Here is a 17,833-nt window from a genome sequence, read left to right as displayed (position 1 = left end):
TGCCTCTCGGCCCTTCTAGCTCATCCACACTGAGAAATATTTCCCTTCACAGGTCACAAGACTGGCACTGGTGTTCAACACACCACACAGGGGACTCACTTTTCACCGCCTCAACCCAGTCTGCATTCTCTCCCGCAAGCACGAACACATACACACAGTCAGAAGTGAATATTTACCACACAGCACACAAGTTCCATTATATCCAAAAATGCTTCGAGTGCAATAACAGGGGTGACTCAATGAGAATATCAGCAGGTTGGCGGGACATTGGCTGTTTGCGTTGCCATGCTTTGACCATCAACATATATCTGAGCAAGCACACAAAATCTGCAACATTGCCAAACAGGCAAACTGCTTTAAAATATCAGCACTATCTCTTTTGTTTACATATGGCATTTTCAGAGGTTGAGGGTTATTCCAGTATTGGAGGACATTTTTGGATTTAAAATTATTTTGTCATTATTTTCCGATTTTCTACTAAATATTTATCAATGATAGGTAATACATAATTAAAAGCTTGATTGTCTTATCCAAAAGATCAATTGTAAAACAATTGTATGCGTGAGCTATTTGATATTTACAATTCTTGGCATAATCACCATAATTTGGTTATAAGAAAACGGTATGCAAATCTGTACTGGTCTTTTCCTTTTTTTTGCCTAATTTCTTTAGCAGTTACTTAATGATCAAGAGATCAAGCTTAAATAAATTAATCAAGGAAAATAAAGGTATTATTTATATAAAAGAAATTCAATTGTTTCTTCTAGTATAACAAAAGATTACAGCAACAGGTTGAGGTGAGCAAATTGTGGAACATAGGTTTCAACATTCTTCTGGACTGATGTACAGACGCTTTGCACACTTACTCCATCTAAAACCATTTTGTGTTTCATCTACATATTGATTCTCTTCACTGTAAGAAACATGGCCTCAGCATTTTCCTGAATACATAATGTTGCAATGAACAGTGACAGCTCTGCTTTTTCATACTCTCCCGTAATTCTTAAAACAGCACGTTTTGGCCTAAGTAGCTGTGTTTCCAGGTATTTACACAAACTGAAGTTCCTGTCTTGAGAGAAAGGGAACACCACCATGACATATCCCTTCAAATGAAGGTTACTGTTGAGGTAACGTAATATTGAACACGGTCTATGCCCTACTACCCCTAAAATATGACCTTGTTTTGCTCCTGTCACCCAATAAAAACAGTCCATTCTCACTATGTGGGCAGGTTTTAGTAGCAGTCCGTTGCAAGGCAGACGGTCGGGCGCTATGGCTGACTGATGAATGACTTGCATTTGGTGAGGACTGGACCAGTGGCGTCGTGGATTGATTGGGCCCAAAGGGGGCTCTCGAAAGGGGGGGGAGCACTTCCTGTGTGTGTGTTAATGGACGCTTCTGCAGAGGCAGTGAGCCGGCTTGTGGGTGCGCTATGGCGGTGTTTTCCTTGGCTTATTTGCTTTGAGTCTCGCCACTAATCAGATGAGAATTAGCAATACTACTAGCTAGATACCTCCACAATAGCAGAGGTGTGCATGACTGAATTACAAATTAATTAGTTGCATTTGTGTGATTGTGGATTGTATGAAGACATGGTATTTCTCACCAATATGGCTATTTTTTGGCATATTGGATAGTATCAGGTTCGGTGGCAAAATCTAATCCGATGTGGAATTTATGTATGTTTTCAGAACTGTTACGCTGCTGTGAATCTAACCACTACGCAAACATGTCCGCTGCGTGGGACTACTTCTCTTTAGAAACCAAGGGTAGTAAATCGTGATGCATGATTGTAACATTTTGTAAAAATTGTAAAGCAAGCATTTTTTCTGAACAGAAAAAGGTTTGAGTGTGTACCCGAGTCTTCCAAGCTGGTCCAGCTCTGGAACTGGCGGTCCAAAGGTTTCAATGTGGAGGGGCTGGTAGTGATAGAGGGCCTCTTCTAACTTGGGTACAGGTTGAAGAGAAACCGTCTGGCGCTGGAATAGAAGGATTGGGAAATTAGCGGGAGGTAGGAGAAAGCAAAACAGTGCTGTTCATTATTCATAACCCTAAATACAAAACAAAAAGGCTTTTGTCAATCAAAATGCAGAATTCAGCAATATGAGAAAGTATTGTTTCAATTAAAACAGACAATGATTGCATTTTTTATTATTTATTATGAAACTCTGCACTGGATCCTTATGAAACATGCTGATTTTCCATTATTGAGTTGTAGCCTGGCTCTATTCACTTAAGTTTGGGGCGTACTTAAAAAAAAAAAAACGTTCTCTTTTCAAAGAATTAGAATAACCAGGGAAAAAAAAAGTTTAAACTAACCAAGTCATCAAATTTGAGCTGATGACGAAGGACGGAAAAAAAAAAAAAAACAGCCAGAAAGCATTGGAAAAAGGCTCAGTGAAATCCTACCGTGACACACCAACTTTTCAAAAGTCAAAAGACCTTTACGGTCAGTTGCTTCTTTAAGATGCATCAATCCACAATCAGTTGAGGTTTTACAGTTGAAGCTCCCCATGGGAATAAAATGATAAATCTCAATGTCTGAATGGGCCTTCAAAAGGGGGATTTCCACATAGTGAAGGATGACTTTGTGTCAGCATGAAAGTAATCTAACTCCAAATTAAAGAGATGATGCTTAAACAAACAGGGGAAATTAAAGGGAAAGTCAAAAGCAACAAAAAAGACAAAGATAAAGATAAAAAGATGAGAGTTTAGCAGAGGCAGAACAAACAAGAGAGCCTAGGGGGGAGGTAATGAAAAGCAAAGTAAATGAGGAACATGTGCCTCAACAGCCTCACACACGCTTTAGCCTATATACAAGTAATGCCACCTAATCTCTATTGGATGTTTCTAAAGCACCAAGGATGCACCCTGAGAGCCATGAATTCAGACTAACTGAGCCAAATACAACATGATTACTCTAAACAAACAAAGTTAATGTCTCTGGTTTTGGAAATCCATTATGGTTAAGCCAACCCAAGTTTCAAGGCAGTAAAAAAAAAAAAAACAACACACAAAATACTTCTATCACACAGAAGAATGAGATATCCAAGCCAAGTCTATAAAGACAAAAATGCTGAGTTTGACCAACTTTTAAACATCTGATTTTTTTTAAGAGGCTACCAAACTTTTTGCTAAATACTACTGTCTTAATAGAATAACCACTGTATTTTTTCAGACTACGTAGAACTGCAGTATACACCAGACCTGTGAAAAATGCACTATGATGAAGAAAAACTCTGGAATAATAATACCTCAAAAAGTCAAGGCAAAGATAGCAAAAGTTGACCTTCTCTATTTCATCAAATTCAAAAAATAAAACATGGAACAAAGTATCAAATTTTAAGAGAACAAAATGACCAGTTAAGAATCACTTGAGAATGTCCATTTGTAACAAAGTCCACCAAAGGACGACTAAGAGAAAAGGGATTCTTCTGCTTGAACTTTAAAAACATGTTTTTGTTCTACAGACAGCAAGCAAGTTGTGCACTTATTTTTTCTCCAATTGAAATTAACCAACAGATTTACCCATTCCAAATAAGACCTTTTCTACTTCTGTGTAGGAACATATTCTGAAAGGCTATTCTCTGTTCTACCGCGTCCCCTATTCCTCCAATGCCCTTACACATAAAGCAAGGTCAATAAGGGCATTCTTGGATGGGTCTTGTGTGGAAAAACCTAAAAACAACATCTCCTAACTGAGAACATTCTCCACAGATAAAGCTTACATCCCAGAAGGATAAAAGTCTAGCCCCATGTGTGTTTCAAACCTTCGTCCACATAATATACTCGACCATTGATGCAAAACTGACATCCGATCAGCAGGTAGCAAGTGTAAAAGCTGGTCGCCCCTCGCCTTACACGTTTAAATATAACCTACTATATAACCAGCGGCAGCTGCCCCAGTGCAAAGCCCTTAAAGCTGACAAGTCCTTTTTCTGCCAGGCTGCAATTGCCTGAGACGTAGGCAAGGGTTGTTGAGGCCGTCCTAAAGAGGGCCAAGCCAGGGGCAGGGGCAAAGGTGTGAATGCCCACATGTGCTTGTGCCAATCACAACTGACAGTTCTCTTTAGCTCCTAGAGTGACCCCCTAGTATCAAAACAATCAGTGGTGATCAACATGAGTTCCAGTAATCCAGTAAAAAAAGAAAAAAAAGGGACCCAAATATCTGAGAGAGAAGAAAAAGTAAGAATGTTGAAAGAAGGAAATAAAATCCATGGTAAAAGTTTTGAGATACGACAGAAGGGATTTGAAGGGGGTGGGGAATGTGTAACAACAATCTCTCAGGCAGAACAGGTTGGTCCAGCCTGCCAGAAAAAAAGTCAAGCTCAGCTCTGGCATATACATACAAGTGTGTCTCCCAACCAGAGGTCACTGTAGAGGACGATTTAACAAAGGAATACAAAAATGATTGATTAGCGAGTGACTGTTTGCACTAGTATGTGTATTTTTTATACAAGTCAAATCACATTGTGGTTAATAGAATAGTACTGCTAGAGAACCTGAGGATATTTAAGTCAGCTACACATCTATGTTTAGGGATAAACTAACTACCCGCATTTAGCCAACGGCAATTGCGTTGTGTGCGCGCCCCTGCTGCTTCCACTTGGTGCCCATGCCGGCCGGCCTTGTCAAGTATGGCAGCTGCTCTGCTGACTGTGACGAGTGGATCAGGCTGTTGTGGTTGAGGAACCTTTCATTAAAGATGCCACTGAGAGCTGCTCTACACTGCGGCAAAGCAACCAAGGGATAACTCCCAACTGGGAAGTATACAGGCACAAATAGAACAGATACTTGACATTATTTTCCCATTATACAAAGGTGCAATTTGTATTTGAATGATCACAAATGAATGCCCACCAGCAGTTGCCAAAAGCGAGGACTGGTCATTTTGCGTGGAATTGACAAAAACAATCAAACTGTTTAAACAGGGAAAGCTGGCTACCCTCCATGAGACATATTCTTTTGATATTAGTCAGCAATTGAATCTTCAAAGCATGTTTACTCAGACTAGGCAGGGTTGTGTGCATTCACTTGAACACTGCGATATACACATGTCTTTTTTCAATTGTTCCAGTACAAAGTGACGGATTAGCAGACAATTTTTGAGCCATTCCTGAGGCAAGACCAGGCACATCCCTAACATCACATTGCACCTGGGCCCAGACAACTTTCCATTTGGATGATCTAACTTTATCAAACTTCCATTGGAGAACTTTCTGAATCCACCAGAATAGAATACATTGGGGTTCCAAAGTAAAGAGCAGGATTAGATGTTTTCTTGCTCCCAGTCAACAACATGACACAGCTGCTGCATTTTGATGTGACATTAGAGCACTCTTTATTTAAAGACTGGAGCCTCAACATCTTTACGTTCCTCGGATTGACGGGCTCAAACACAGGCAGATCTGTCATACCACCAGTGACAGCTCACCTTGGCCCGAGACGGGAGGCTGGCTAAAGTGTTGCGTGCGGTGGGGTTAGTGATGACTTTCTACTTGTGTGACGGATAAACTTGCACATCAACACAGTTGATAAAATTAGAGGCCATAAAAATGACCAACTGCTCATCCATCTTGAATACTTGGCATCCCCTTTACACTCAAATAGTTTTGAGAAAAGCTTCTCAACAATTTTTACAAAGCCTTTTTTTGTAAAACTGAAACACTCCATGGTCATGGCAGCTCTAAGTTGTTCCATAATTCACAATTTGTACGGCTGTAATGACGAGGTGTACCATAGTTACATGCGTCAAAGACTATAAACCACATCACTGTAAGTACTTTAAGACAGAGAGAAGCTTTGCTGATGTCTTTCCTCCAACACAAAGTCATCTTGGAACAAGGGACCACAACCTAGAAGATAAATGAATTCCAGCAATCTGCAAGAATTTGCCGTGGTGTGCTGAAATCTCACCAAGTAAAACACAAGTCATTTTTTTGGACACCAGTGTGAAGGAAAATTCAAACCCACATGTTCTCCCAACTTGCAGCTGAGCGGAGCATATGTATGAAGAGAGCTTAGGGATGGTAGAGTGAAAATAAATGAAGGGGTTGGGGTGGGAGTGTAACCACAGACCAAACCAAAAGCAGTATAATAATGCTGTTTTTCTTGCCATCAGCAAGTTGCGCAGTATTGAACAAAAAGGTGCAAAGATTTAGAGCCTTTTGATCTTAATGATAATGTAGAAACATGGTCCAAGATCACAAGATGAGCTTCTTTGGAAAAAAAAAAAAACACTTGATAGTAAGATAGCGTGGATCCAGCATGAATCTATAGGTGACATCCTTGCAGATATCTCTCCCATGCATCAGTGAACTGTGGGAATAGCAGTACTCCTCATGAGGGTTGTTGGGGAGGGGTTCAGTTGATAACATAGCCTGTCTCATCACAATAAAATGAAAACAAATGACTGGAAAGTAGAACAGCAGCAAAATGGAAGGTCTCAGCACGCATGAAAAGCTAAGAGGGGCCCCGAGTCACAAGGTCTCTCTCTCTTTCTCTCAGGGCCACCCGCTCTGGCTCAGAACAACCTGATCATATGACGAAAGGACTGCAGACCTTACAGTAAACTAGAACCAAAAAAAGGGAGTAATACCTTCTTTTCATATTTTGAGCCAACACAACAGTTCATCTAAACCTTTTTTTTTGTTTTCCACTAGAAGTAAAGAACAGAAAAGTTGTTTTACTCACCATCTGAATTCCTGTTGAAAATATATTCGTGGCTTTGACCATGTGTTTCTGCTGCTCAATTTCAGTCTCCAGCTGCGAAACCCGGGCCTTGTGTTGGGCAAGTAAGACAGAGGCAGGAAGCTGAGACTTTTCCTAAAAAAAATAAGAGAGGTTGCATTAAGAGAACTTCACCACCTTTTTTCCATTAACCGAAAGATTGAACCTTTCACTGTCTTCAGTGAAGTAGTTGTTTAGTAAAGAGGAAGGAAAACTTGGAAACATTGTTCACTGATTGATGAGGAAGTACTTTTCATGTTTTTTGGAGGACACCTTTTCATTAAAAGATAACTGCAAATTAATTTCTTAGTTTTCAAAATCTCCTGGAATCTCTGTAGCGTTGGTTTTGCTTACATTGCTACAATCAGTGTACAAATTCCAGCCAGTTTTGGAAAGAAAGACCCTCATTTATCATACTTGCATTCTTCCAGATACGCCATGAATTATTATTTGTGATGATCCTAACATCCAAATTGGCATGAAATAATAAGTTTTTTTAATCAATTGTATTGCTATAAAGCTAAAACAATGACGTTACACCTACGTCAATGCTTTTGTTTTATTTAATCCCATTTTTTGTTTCGTTTTAATTTGAAGAACCTGAAGGGGGCACAGCCTATACTGAAATGTTCAATGCACTGACATCTGGATTCAATCCATATTTGCATTTGGCAACAATTTAAATGTACCAAGGACTATGGTATTGAATATGTTCAGAGGCTTACAGTCTAGTCTCTGTCAAATTTCATCTGATCTGGTTGTAATTATGTCATGCTTCAGTGGGTTCATAAAACATTTTGTTGTCTTGGATAAAGACAACTGGATCCGAATGTAGTGCTTTCTGGTCTTCAAAAAATAAATAAATACTGTCATCCTCACCACTTCACGGCTTCAGTCTATCCCTGTATCCAAAATCTCCCCAAAAATCGTATAAATGTTCATAAAATCATGCGGAGTAGAGCTATTGTCATTGTGAGTAGAGTTCTTATAGTATTTACACATATTTTATAAATAGATCATATTTAAATATGATTTAATTACAGTATCTAAATATGCCTATAACTGTGAAACATTGAATACATGCACTTCTTGATATTGTATAGATGCATAAACCTGTATGGAATGTAGATATAATATATAATATTATCCACAAAATTAGGAGGGGAGAGTCTAGGACAATTTGTGTTGCCAAACAAATCACAACAATTTATTGAAAATGTCCCCCCACGCTTAAAGAACAAATGAAAAAGACGTGCTAGAATAACTCCCAAACATGTCATATATAGGTAAGCATCTATCAAAAACTTTGGATATGAATATCAAATCAAACATGGCAATGGGTTGCTCCATTCTCAGTTAATGGAGGATTTACATAGTGAATTTCCTCCACAAGTTGAGAATCCCCAAAAATCCATGACATTTATTTAGATCCTCTGTATGTATGTGAAGGAGCTGTGTTTTGGGGGAGCTGGGATGTACAGATGTCAAGACTCAGGAGGGTTCCCCCAAGGGGGAGCGAGCCACTGATCTCATCTGCCTACAGTGGACCGACCGGCCCTGTGCCTTATACAAACAAACACACAGCTTAACCTGCTATCTGTGTATGGTGCTTGAACAGGCCGCACTGCTAGAACAATCAGTCCCAAAGCCTGTATCTCAGCACAATGGAGCCGAGAGGCTTTGGAATACCAGAATGAGAACAATGTCCCCAGCAGCACAATGACTGGTAGTAAGCTCTTAATGATCAGCCATGAACCCTCAGGCTGTGTGTGTGTGTTGGGGTGCGTCAACATGGAATATATAGTACCTAATAATGTGGTGTCTTCTAAGGAATCATATTCTCGTAAGACAGACTAAGTATTGTTAGCGAACTTCTCACCAGTTCATCAAGCAGAGCTTGCTTGTTCTTCTTTTTGGCCAGCAGCTGTCTCTGCTCCTCCTGCAGCACATCCAATCTCCGCTGCTCATTGCCCTGTTGTTCCAGTAGGAGCAACTCCTCCAGATCCTCTTGCTCTCGAGTCTGAGGAGAGTAAGGTGAGTTAGGGTCAGTAGAGTCAAGAAACCACAAATCCAACACTCACTAAAAGGGACAGGGAAAGTAAACACAAAACAGTCCCTTCTTTTTATGTGTACCACAAACTAATGAGATCCAGTGGAAGCACTGGATTAAGAATTCTTGTCAGCGAGTTGGCTCACAGGTCTGGGGTCAATGGTTCGATCCCAGGTCGTTCCACACTGTGTGGAGTCTGCTTTTTCTCCCTAGGCTTGTGTGAGTTTTCTCCGGGTACTCCGGTTTACGTCCAAGAAGCATGCAGGGTAGGCTGATTAAGCAACACCCCCCACAATCCTTGTGAGGATAAGCGATTTGGAAAATAAATTAATTAATAAAGGTGAACTTGTCATATAAGGATGATAATAAATTCTTATTATAGATTGGTAGTAATTTGGACTAACTAGATAGAGCCATACTAAAAGTGCTTGTGATGGGATATATTTATATACCAAAGCAAGACACAGCACAATATCTTTCTTTTCAATCTCAATATATATGTTATAGATAAGAATTTTTTAGAATTTTTTAACAATCCAGGGAAGATGGCAGGTAAAGCTAACTTTATAACAATAAACTAACAATTTACGTACAAGTTTAGTTTTGTTTTTATGGATCAAATCTTTGTTGTCCCGCTGATACTGCTCCATCCTCAACTTGGTGTCATCCACATCAATATTGTTCGTTAGATTAAACACTGCAAAGAGAGAAATACAAAACACAATTAAAAACACTTGCCAACTCAAATTATACAGAAAATGCTGCAGTCATTTTATTTTTGAATTATAAAGAAGATCCAATGGAAACCAAAGAAATTTTAACTCAGCCAAATGTTGACAGTTTGATTCACGTTGTTTAAAAAAAAAAAGAGCATTAATCAACCATTTTCTTCCACTGACAACTACCAGGTTTGAAACTTTTCTCAATGACACCCAATTGGGCAATAAATCTGTATGTCCTGTTGAATTGTACATAAAAACATGGTGAATCCCCACATGGCGTAAAAAAATGGAGGCTGTCGCATACACAATTAAGGCCTAAAAGCTTTTGGGATATTGGCATCCATGATGTGTTAGCATTGGCAGCTCTAGTCTATGATCTATGACCCAAACTGGCATGCACTAATGCCTGTTAAACATCTCTCCATACAGCTGGGGAGAAATCATTACGGCGGCTGGAAAGATCCTTTTAGCAGACTTGTACAGTGCAGAGCAGCATTAAGTCATTCAATGCTCATACCTACGTCTTCCACTTGCTCCAAGAAGTCGTTATATTCTCTCAGGCTGGGGAAGTCGCAAGCCCTCTTGTTGTAACTGCAGAACCAGACAAGAAACAAGAGGAAGGCAAATATGCGCCCACATTAAAATCCTGCAGTCAATCAACCATTTTATAATAGCATATCTGCCTAATAGACACATATTATATGTCAATTAAGGCGCTATTAAGGGACAGATGAGATGGGGGGGCAGGGAGGGGAGGCCAAGTAAAAATAAAATGGCAGGAAAAAGCCTTCCCTCTTGGGGCCCCCCCAGGGAGACTCATTGTCTACAAAACAAACAACATAATGAGGAAGACAAAGGTGGCTTAAGAAGTGGGATGGCAGATAAACACGGGACAGCCACACCCCTTGCCCACCCTCCTTTGCTCACTCACATCTTCAGCACCTTCTTGCGGATCTCAACCTCTTTGTCAACAGTGGGGTCCTCAAAGAGCTGCACGCGGAAGTTACTTTTCCTTAGGGGTGTGTCGCACTGCACACAGTTGCTGGAGCCACGGATGAACAGCATCTCCACGCAGTTCTCACATCTATAAAGCAAAAGAAGATTATACTGATATGATAGCAGATGTACATCTTTCAGTATAACAATATAATGGTCTATCTTCTTTGACTTGATCTTTCTTAAATGTATTTTTCATGTAGAGAAAAGTCAAGACAATTATATCAGAACTGTTAAGTCATTAAAAATGGGTACAATGTTCCCCGTGGTTCATCATTTTGGATTCAAGCATATCTCACATTTTAAATGATCACTTTTGAGTATTTTTTAAATACAAGTACACTGGCTATGCCATTCGTAATTTAGTTGTCATTCAGTGCAGTACCACATTCGGAGCAACACTTGGTTCTATTGCAAAAGCTTCCGCTAGCAAGGAGAGGAAAAAAAGGGTTGGTTCAGAGTGCAGGTCAATTAAAAAAAGAATCTGCCTAAATTCAACTGTGAAATTCAGATTTTTTTTTCAAGTCCTAGGATCCAGACTAAGTATTTTAGTAGAAACACTGGAGCCTCTAATGAAAAATTTTAGATGTAAAAACAGAACATTAAGCAGACATTCATTTGACTTGCAAATTCAATATCCAAAATAGCTCTAAGTTCCAAAGCTTCAAAAAACAAAGTAAATAAAATTGCCAAAAGACCCTCTGCACTAAACACACACGTACATATAGCCATATTTACCTCCATAAACACAGCACAGAGAACCATAAAGCAGATGTTCTAACCACTGGTTTAACGTACTGATATTATTTATCGGATTTAATTAATTAAATTATGTGGCTTCACATTGCCAGGTGGTAGGAAATTGGCCTGGCAGTCCCTTATCAAGATTGGATGCCTACATTGTTCTCACTGTTATAAAAAATAAAAAAAAATAAAAGAAATGAGTTTCACAGACACATTAAATAATTATATAATATAAAGAAGAATAGAAACAGTTTGTTTGTATGATTTCCTTAACCTCTTTAATAAATGTGCTGTTTATAATCCAATTCTTAAGGAGGTTTAAGATTGTTATTCATAAACAAAATGTATGAAAGTCTACCAATTCCTGACAACTAAACAATCAAGGCCACATTTGGCAGTTTGGAGCATGATTTTTTTACCTTCTGGTTTATATCTTGAGCATCAACTGAGGACAGAAAATGTATAGTAGCGGGGGCAATGTGGTCATGATGGGTTTTTCAGGTGGTGTTTTGGCTCCAGATATACACGAATTCGGTTCTTCCATTGGGAATGAAAAATGGAACAAAACTACTCAGAAAGATCACATTGTACTTTCAGGTATACATCCAAAGTTCAATGACAGAGCTTGTGGTTTTTTTGTGGGGGGGGGAATGCTCATGACTCTGCACCATGGCAACTAGCAGGCCCACCTGAGGGCAAAACCCTGATGTTAGCCATCAATCAGACCTTCATGCAGGTAGGCGTTTACTCATCAGTCACACTCAAGTAAGGAGTGGACACTGAAGACAAAAGGGAACACTCCTAAATCTCGCCTGATGGGGTGGAGGTCTTGGATAAACGTTTGCACAGTACACTGTTTTAATTAACTCTCTGTGGAGCTTTATTTCCACAGGAATTCACCTTCTGTCTCCTGGCTGTCTCCCCAAAAATGTTCATCTGGTTTTGAACGGCCACTGTCTGCTTTTGAGAATTTAGCTCATTCATGGTCAGTTAAGAGCAAAAATAGTTGGATTTGATTTATCTCTAGTGGGTTGAGATCAGCCAACTGACTTGAAGATTTAAAAAAAAAAAAGATTACTTTTAAGTAGATATTCAGAGGTAATGGCCATTATTGCTTTGCAAATGTACTTTTCATTTTCGCAACATTTGTCAGAATGTGAGCAGAGGACATTCAGTACTGTAGATTTGCTTGTCACTTTGTCAGCCATCACATTGTTAAAGAAAAGTGAGACTGTTTATTAACTCATTGGCTGCCAAAACAAAATGCTATTTTAGAAAAGAATATAGGCTGTAAAGACGGTGATAGACATCCAATGAACAAATTGGCATCCCCTTCCTCAAACATCAAATGACTTGGACGACTATTAGTAGTAAATGTCAGTGGTAGAGAATGAGTTAAAAATGTATAACACATCCAGGCCTGCAATAATGGCTCTACCATCTATGACCTATGAAGAAGAGTTATGCTTTGGATCATGAGCTGTTCCTATTTGTCTTTCTTTTTTTTCTACCTACCACTGATAGAAATGACCTAAATTCTTTGTGAAATTCAAGAACATAAAGGCTTTTTTTCCCAGCTTCTCATCAGTCTTTCCTGTTCTTGAATATCGGGATTATTTTTTCATCTCGTCGTAAACCATCTGTGCAAATCTTCTCTGCCATATCATTTTCCTTCGTCAATAACATAAAGGAATTAAAGGCCATTTTCTCACGTAAATATCCAGTCATTGGCTATATTTAGATGGATAAATATATTTAGATGAATAGTCTTCACGTGAGACCATTCACCTTATCAGCAGTACTACAAACTTGAAATAAGATAAATAAAGGAGGGAAGAGAAAGTGCAGAGTCACTGAATTTGGATGTTTAGGCATCGCGTCTCAGATGTGGGTCGAACAGGCATAACCTGCTAAGTACGACGTCAAGATAGCGCCGTAAAGCCTCCGGAGATAAAATACAAGCATCAAGCGTTACGGGGGCAGACGTGTCAATTTAGTTTGGCACAAAGTAAGAAGCTAAACCTGAAACCATGCACATGAACATCTGCGTTGGTCCAGGGGAGCAAAAAAAGAGCCCCCTACCCAAGTGCACTCTGGGACAGGGCAGATGTTCTCTGCAGCCTGAGGCTACAGGAGATGTATAGGCCTGGACCATATGGAGGTAGATGGTGGGTTGTGGCTTGTTTCCACAGGCCTACAAAGAGCTCATTCATCAAAACAAGAGTAAGAAGTAGGGCGTAGTTTGCCCCCTGCCCCATAAATGGACCACACAACTGAACCCTCCAAAGGGGAAATCCTGCAAGCAAAGAGGTGAACATCTTTTAAGAAGAAAGAAAAAAAATACAGGGCGGGTGTGGGGACTTTGTGAATCGCCTCTAGAATTGTATGACTTGACTGTATTGTCATAAACAGAAATTAGAGGATCCGCTATAGAATTGTGGATTTAGAGAGCACACTGATATCCTTTTAAAAGTTTGCCATCTCCATATCCCAGGGCTGTTGTCGCTGAATCAGGGCTCCTTCTGAATGACTCCTCCCACTCTCACCTGTCCTGCTCACAGCTCCAGGCTCCCCTATCTCTCCATCTGCAGCTGTCAGCAGGTCACAGGAGGTGGTGGGAAAGCAGGGTAAACAGGGGCCCAGTTATGCAAGAAGCCTCCAAACTCGTGAGGCTCAGGGGTGCCCAAACGTTTTGGTTAGAACTACTTTTCAAAGAACCAAACTCTGGTTCCTTCAAAATTATGCAGTTCACAGGGATTCTGGGGTTTTAAAAAAGGTATTTGTCATAATAATGAAGCCTAAAGTCAAACCTGCCAGGACAAATATCAAATCTATGACTTCTGATACCCACAACTTGGCTGCAACCAAAAAAAAGATGCTCTATCCCAAGAGCAGGATTGCTTACACAGGAAGCTTGCCATTTGAGATGTTGAAAAATTAAAACCTGAGGACGTACTGGCAATGAAGCACTTCATGATGAATCATGCGGATCGTGTCACTGAATGAATAAATAAATAAAGAGCCATGTCTGAACATTTGACATCTTAAAAGTCTGAGTCTATAGTTCGAAGATGGTTTCAGTTACAAGCCGTCACATCTGAAGTGCAACATATCTCTACTTTCTCATCAACACAATTGTGGTAATGCTAATGTAAACAGGTTCCCAAGAGGCCCCACTATGACCACTTCAGTGGAAAAACAATCCAGCGTGCTATGGCAGTACATACATATCATATAACTTGAAAAGTGATTAAAAGACCTTAAATAAATGACCAAAAAATATGGAAAAAATATATATATACATAATTGGCTGTACCTAAAACTATGTTTTGACTCTTGTTTACTTATACTCAGTGACTTTATAGAGAGAAGTATTCCCAAACAGTGGACATAGTTGCCCAGGTTCCTGATTTGCGGCAACCAAAAATCACGATGGTGCTGAAACACGTAATGAATGAATCAGACAATGAAACAGACTAGGGAATCGAACCCAGACTGCCCATGAATAAGATATCTGTTTACAACAACAACAACAACAACAACAACAACAAAAATCAAACTAGTTTCTTTGACTCAAGACCATGACTTTTCCCTAATGTACAGCTGTACTACATTGAAAATTGATAAAAAGCCAAGGAAGTAAACAAAGCTAAATAACAATATTTCCAGGTAATAATACACACGCAAGGCTAATCATTCCCCACCAAAGGAAATAATGTAACATTTGAACAAGTAATGTAGATACAAGGAATGGAATACTTTCATAAAAACCATGTAAAACGACAACAAAAACCCTCTGACTTTGCCAAAGTGCATTAACTTGAAGCAATTCTGCAATCAGATACATTGCCTGGCCTCCATTTAATTAGGCATGGCCGCATGTGTGCCCAAGAGTCAAATCCTAAAGGACATGGGCCCGGTGTCATCATACAAAGGTAATAAATAACACATAGACACCCTCGGTGACAGGGATACAAAATGTGCTGTTGTGCAGTTTAAATTTAGACGGATAGCGTCGGAAAAGCTTGATACGGTGTCGTGTTGTGTTGCAGTGCACTATGTTGCAATGCCAGGGCAGGAAATCAACTTAAGCCCACTGTTGGCTGGAATGGACACCAATTTAGTGGGCGCCTCACAGTTATTTCAATGGAGGACTGTAGAAGGATAGAAACAATGTTTTCACCTGATACAGCACAGTTCTATGAGACAAACATTGAATGGGATAGGCTCCAGCACCCCACACAACAGAACATGCAAGCTGTGAACTGCATGCAATTTCTCATTTTTAAGTGTAACATCAAATTCAACATTTTTTTATTATTATGTTTTGTCAATCTCATTGGATTCAAATGCATTAGAATAGATGCTCTATTGATTTTTCAGTTTTGTATTCAGGTGTGTTGAAATCCTTTTCTCATGATAGGTTGATTTTCTGTAGCTTTTGACATCAAACAAAAAATACTTTACCCACAGTGCACGTCTCATCTCATCTCATTTTCTGAACCGCTTTGTCGCGGGGGGTGCTGGAGCCAATCCCAGCTGTCTCCAGGCTAGAGGCGGGGGACACTGAATCGGTGGCCGGCTGATTGCAGGGCACAAGGAGATGGACAACCATGCAGTAGTAGTAGTAGTAGTAGTAGTAGTAGTAGCAGTGGTAGTAGTAGTAGCAATGGTAGTAGTAGTAGCAATGGTAGTAGTAGTAGCAATGGTAGTAGTAGTAGCAATGGTAGTAGTAGTAGCAGTAGTAGTAGTAGCAGTAGTAGTAGTAGCAGGAGTAGTAGCAGCAGCAGTAGTAGTAGCAGCAGCAGTAGTAGTAATAGTAGCAGTAGTAGTAGTAGTAGTAGTAGTAGTAGCAGTAGTAGTAGTAGTAGTAGTAGTAGCAGCAGTAATAGCAGTAGTAGAAGCAGTAATAGTGGCAGTAGTAGTAGTAGCAGTAGTAGTAGCGGTAGTAGTAGTAGCAGTAGCAGTAGTAGTAGTAGTAGTGCCTTCCAATGATCGGCTTACTTTTTTCCTAGTATTAATTTATTCATTCATTTTCTTACGTACCATTATCCTCACAAAGATCGCGGGGTGCTGAAGCCTAGCCACTCACGGTCACAATCACACCGCCAACGTGTGGGTATCGAACCCACACTCCTTGCACTGAAGTCAGGCGATGAAACCCCTGCACGATCGACTGCACTTTTCTAGTTATCATATGAAAAAATACATAGTTTGGAAATTGGAGAAGCGTAACCTTGCCTCAGAGGTGACCCAGACTGGAAGTGGAACAACATAAATTGCTAAATTGCAGAATGCTTTTTCATTTTCTGCATGCGGATGTGCAGGCAAATTATGCAGAGGTTAGCTGACCTGATGACAAAGCAAGGTCACATCCTGATGGGGCACTCAATAAATAAATTTGTTTGCAAAGATGCTCTCGTCAGGCTCGTGTGATTGTGCACATTTGCACATTTTGAGCAGTGGTGGGTGGTCTTAGGTATGTGAAGGTGGGCGTGATCATGACCAAGTGATGGATCTACTAGATAAAAACAAGATTATTTCAAGAATAACGGTAATTTACATTAAAATAAGGGGAAACATGCAGAATTTAAGAAGTAGATATGTTATATTGTTTGAGCGGTACATTTTTGCATTTAGATCAATGTGATGTAATTGTCTTTTATACAGAAAAGTGGTGTTCAGTCAATGTGTTTTGGCAAAGTGCAAATACTCACAGCGTATGTCCACACACGTTAACCATTAGCTTGAGAGAAGGATTTCTGTATTTTGTGGTTTTGCATCTCGGACAGCTTTGGTCGTCCATTTTTGATCTTCTGCAATAGCGATCTAATGAAGATAAAAAGTGATAATAGCAATTATCTGCAGCTCCAATGCTGACAGTATTGACTACCTGTGTTCCATCAAATTTTGCTCGGCTAGAAACACGTAACAAAGGTTCCTCTTTTCCTATCTGCCTTCGATGTAGTATTAAAATAGAAGTATTTCGTTTTGAACAGTACTCCAAGTCTACATAAAGACAAAGTTTTTGTTTTGAGACTTTTTACAGGGCATTTTCCATTAATATTATTCTATACTGGTTGCCAAACCCGATCTTAACTCCATTCTCTCTGTGGAAAATGAATGGATTGACTATATTTGTACTCCCTATTGTAATTTCAGGAGTTATTTTTAATGGAGCGTGTTTTTGATGATGACAGTAAAGTATGATAAAGGTGATACAAAAAATTTGCCGTGTTTACTTTTGCTCAAAGTAGGCGTGTGAAATAAATACAATACATAATACAGTTTTTGTTTTTTTGGTATGGATTTTTTGTGCATATCATAATGAGGATTTCAAATCGTAGTCAGACAAAAGGACTCAAATATTTGATCCTATTTCCAAACATTTACACACAAAAAACATTATCATTTTTATTAACATTTTCATTCCTGGGATTTATTCTAATGAGGACATGGAGCACAGCTATTAAATGACAGTTATTATACAAATAATGTCATCAAAATGATGGTCTTCAACACATTCTTTTATTCTATCTTATAGGAATATACTCTAAAGATGGATTCATGCTTGTTAACTGTATGCTTCTGT

The 17,833-nt window shown here is 39.4% G+C and overlaps 1 protein-coding gene across 2 annotated transcripts in view; it reads right to left on the bottom strand.

Moving 5' to 3' along the window:
- Window positions 1-17,833, bottom strand: part of mnat1 (MNAT1 component of CDK activating kinase) — a 30,004-nt gene that overhangs the window by 10,564 nt on the left and 1,607 nt on the right. Inside the window, exons 1-8 of one of the 2 annotated variants that reach the window (XM_077730812.1) lie at window positions 17,135-17,185; window positions 16,959-17,070; window positions 10,433-10,585; window positions 10,019-10,092; window positions 9,373-9,476; window positions 8,609-8,749; window positions 6,694-6,825; window positions 1,858-1,979 (exon numbers count right to left, since the gene is read on the bottom strand). In XM_077730812.1, the coding sequence (XP_077586938.1) occupies window positions 1,858-1,979; window positions 6,694-6,825; window positions 8,609-8,749; window positions 9,373-9,476; window positions 10,019-10,092; window positions 10,433-10,585; window positions 16,959-17,047 (815 nt within the window). In that variant the 5' untranslated portion in view covers window positions 17,048-17,070; window positions 17,135-17,185. Of the gene's footprint in view, window positions 1-1,857; window positions 1,980-6,693; window positions 6,826-8,608; window positions 8,750-9,372; window positions 9,477-10,018; window positions 10,093-10,432; window positions 10,586-16,958; window positions 17,071-17,134; window positions 17,186-17,833 lie in introns of those variants that run through there. The other variant, XM_077730811.1, reaches the window with a different exon arrangement.

Source organism: Stigmatopora nigra, chromosome 13 (assembly GCF_051989575.1).
Source record: "Stigmatopora nigra isolate UIUO_SnigA chromosome 13, RoL_Snig_1.1, whole genome shotgun sequence".
NCBI classification, from domain to species: domain Eukaryota; kingdom Metazoa; phylum Chordata; class Actinopteri; order Syngnathiformes; family Syngnathidae; genus Stigmatopora; species Stigmatopora nigra.
The sequence above is the reverse complement of the archived record's forward strand: the minus strand, read 5'-3'. Positions and strand labels throughout refer to the sequence as shown.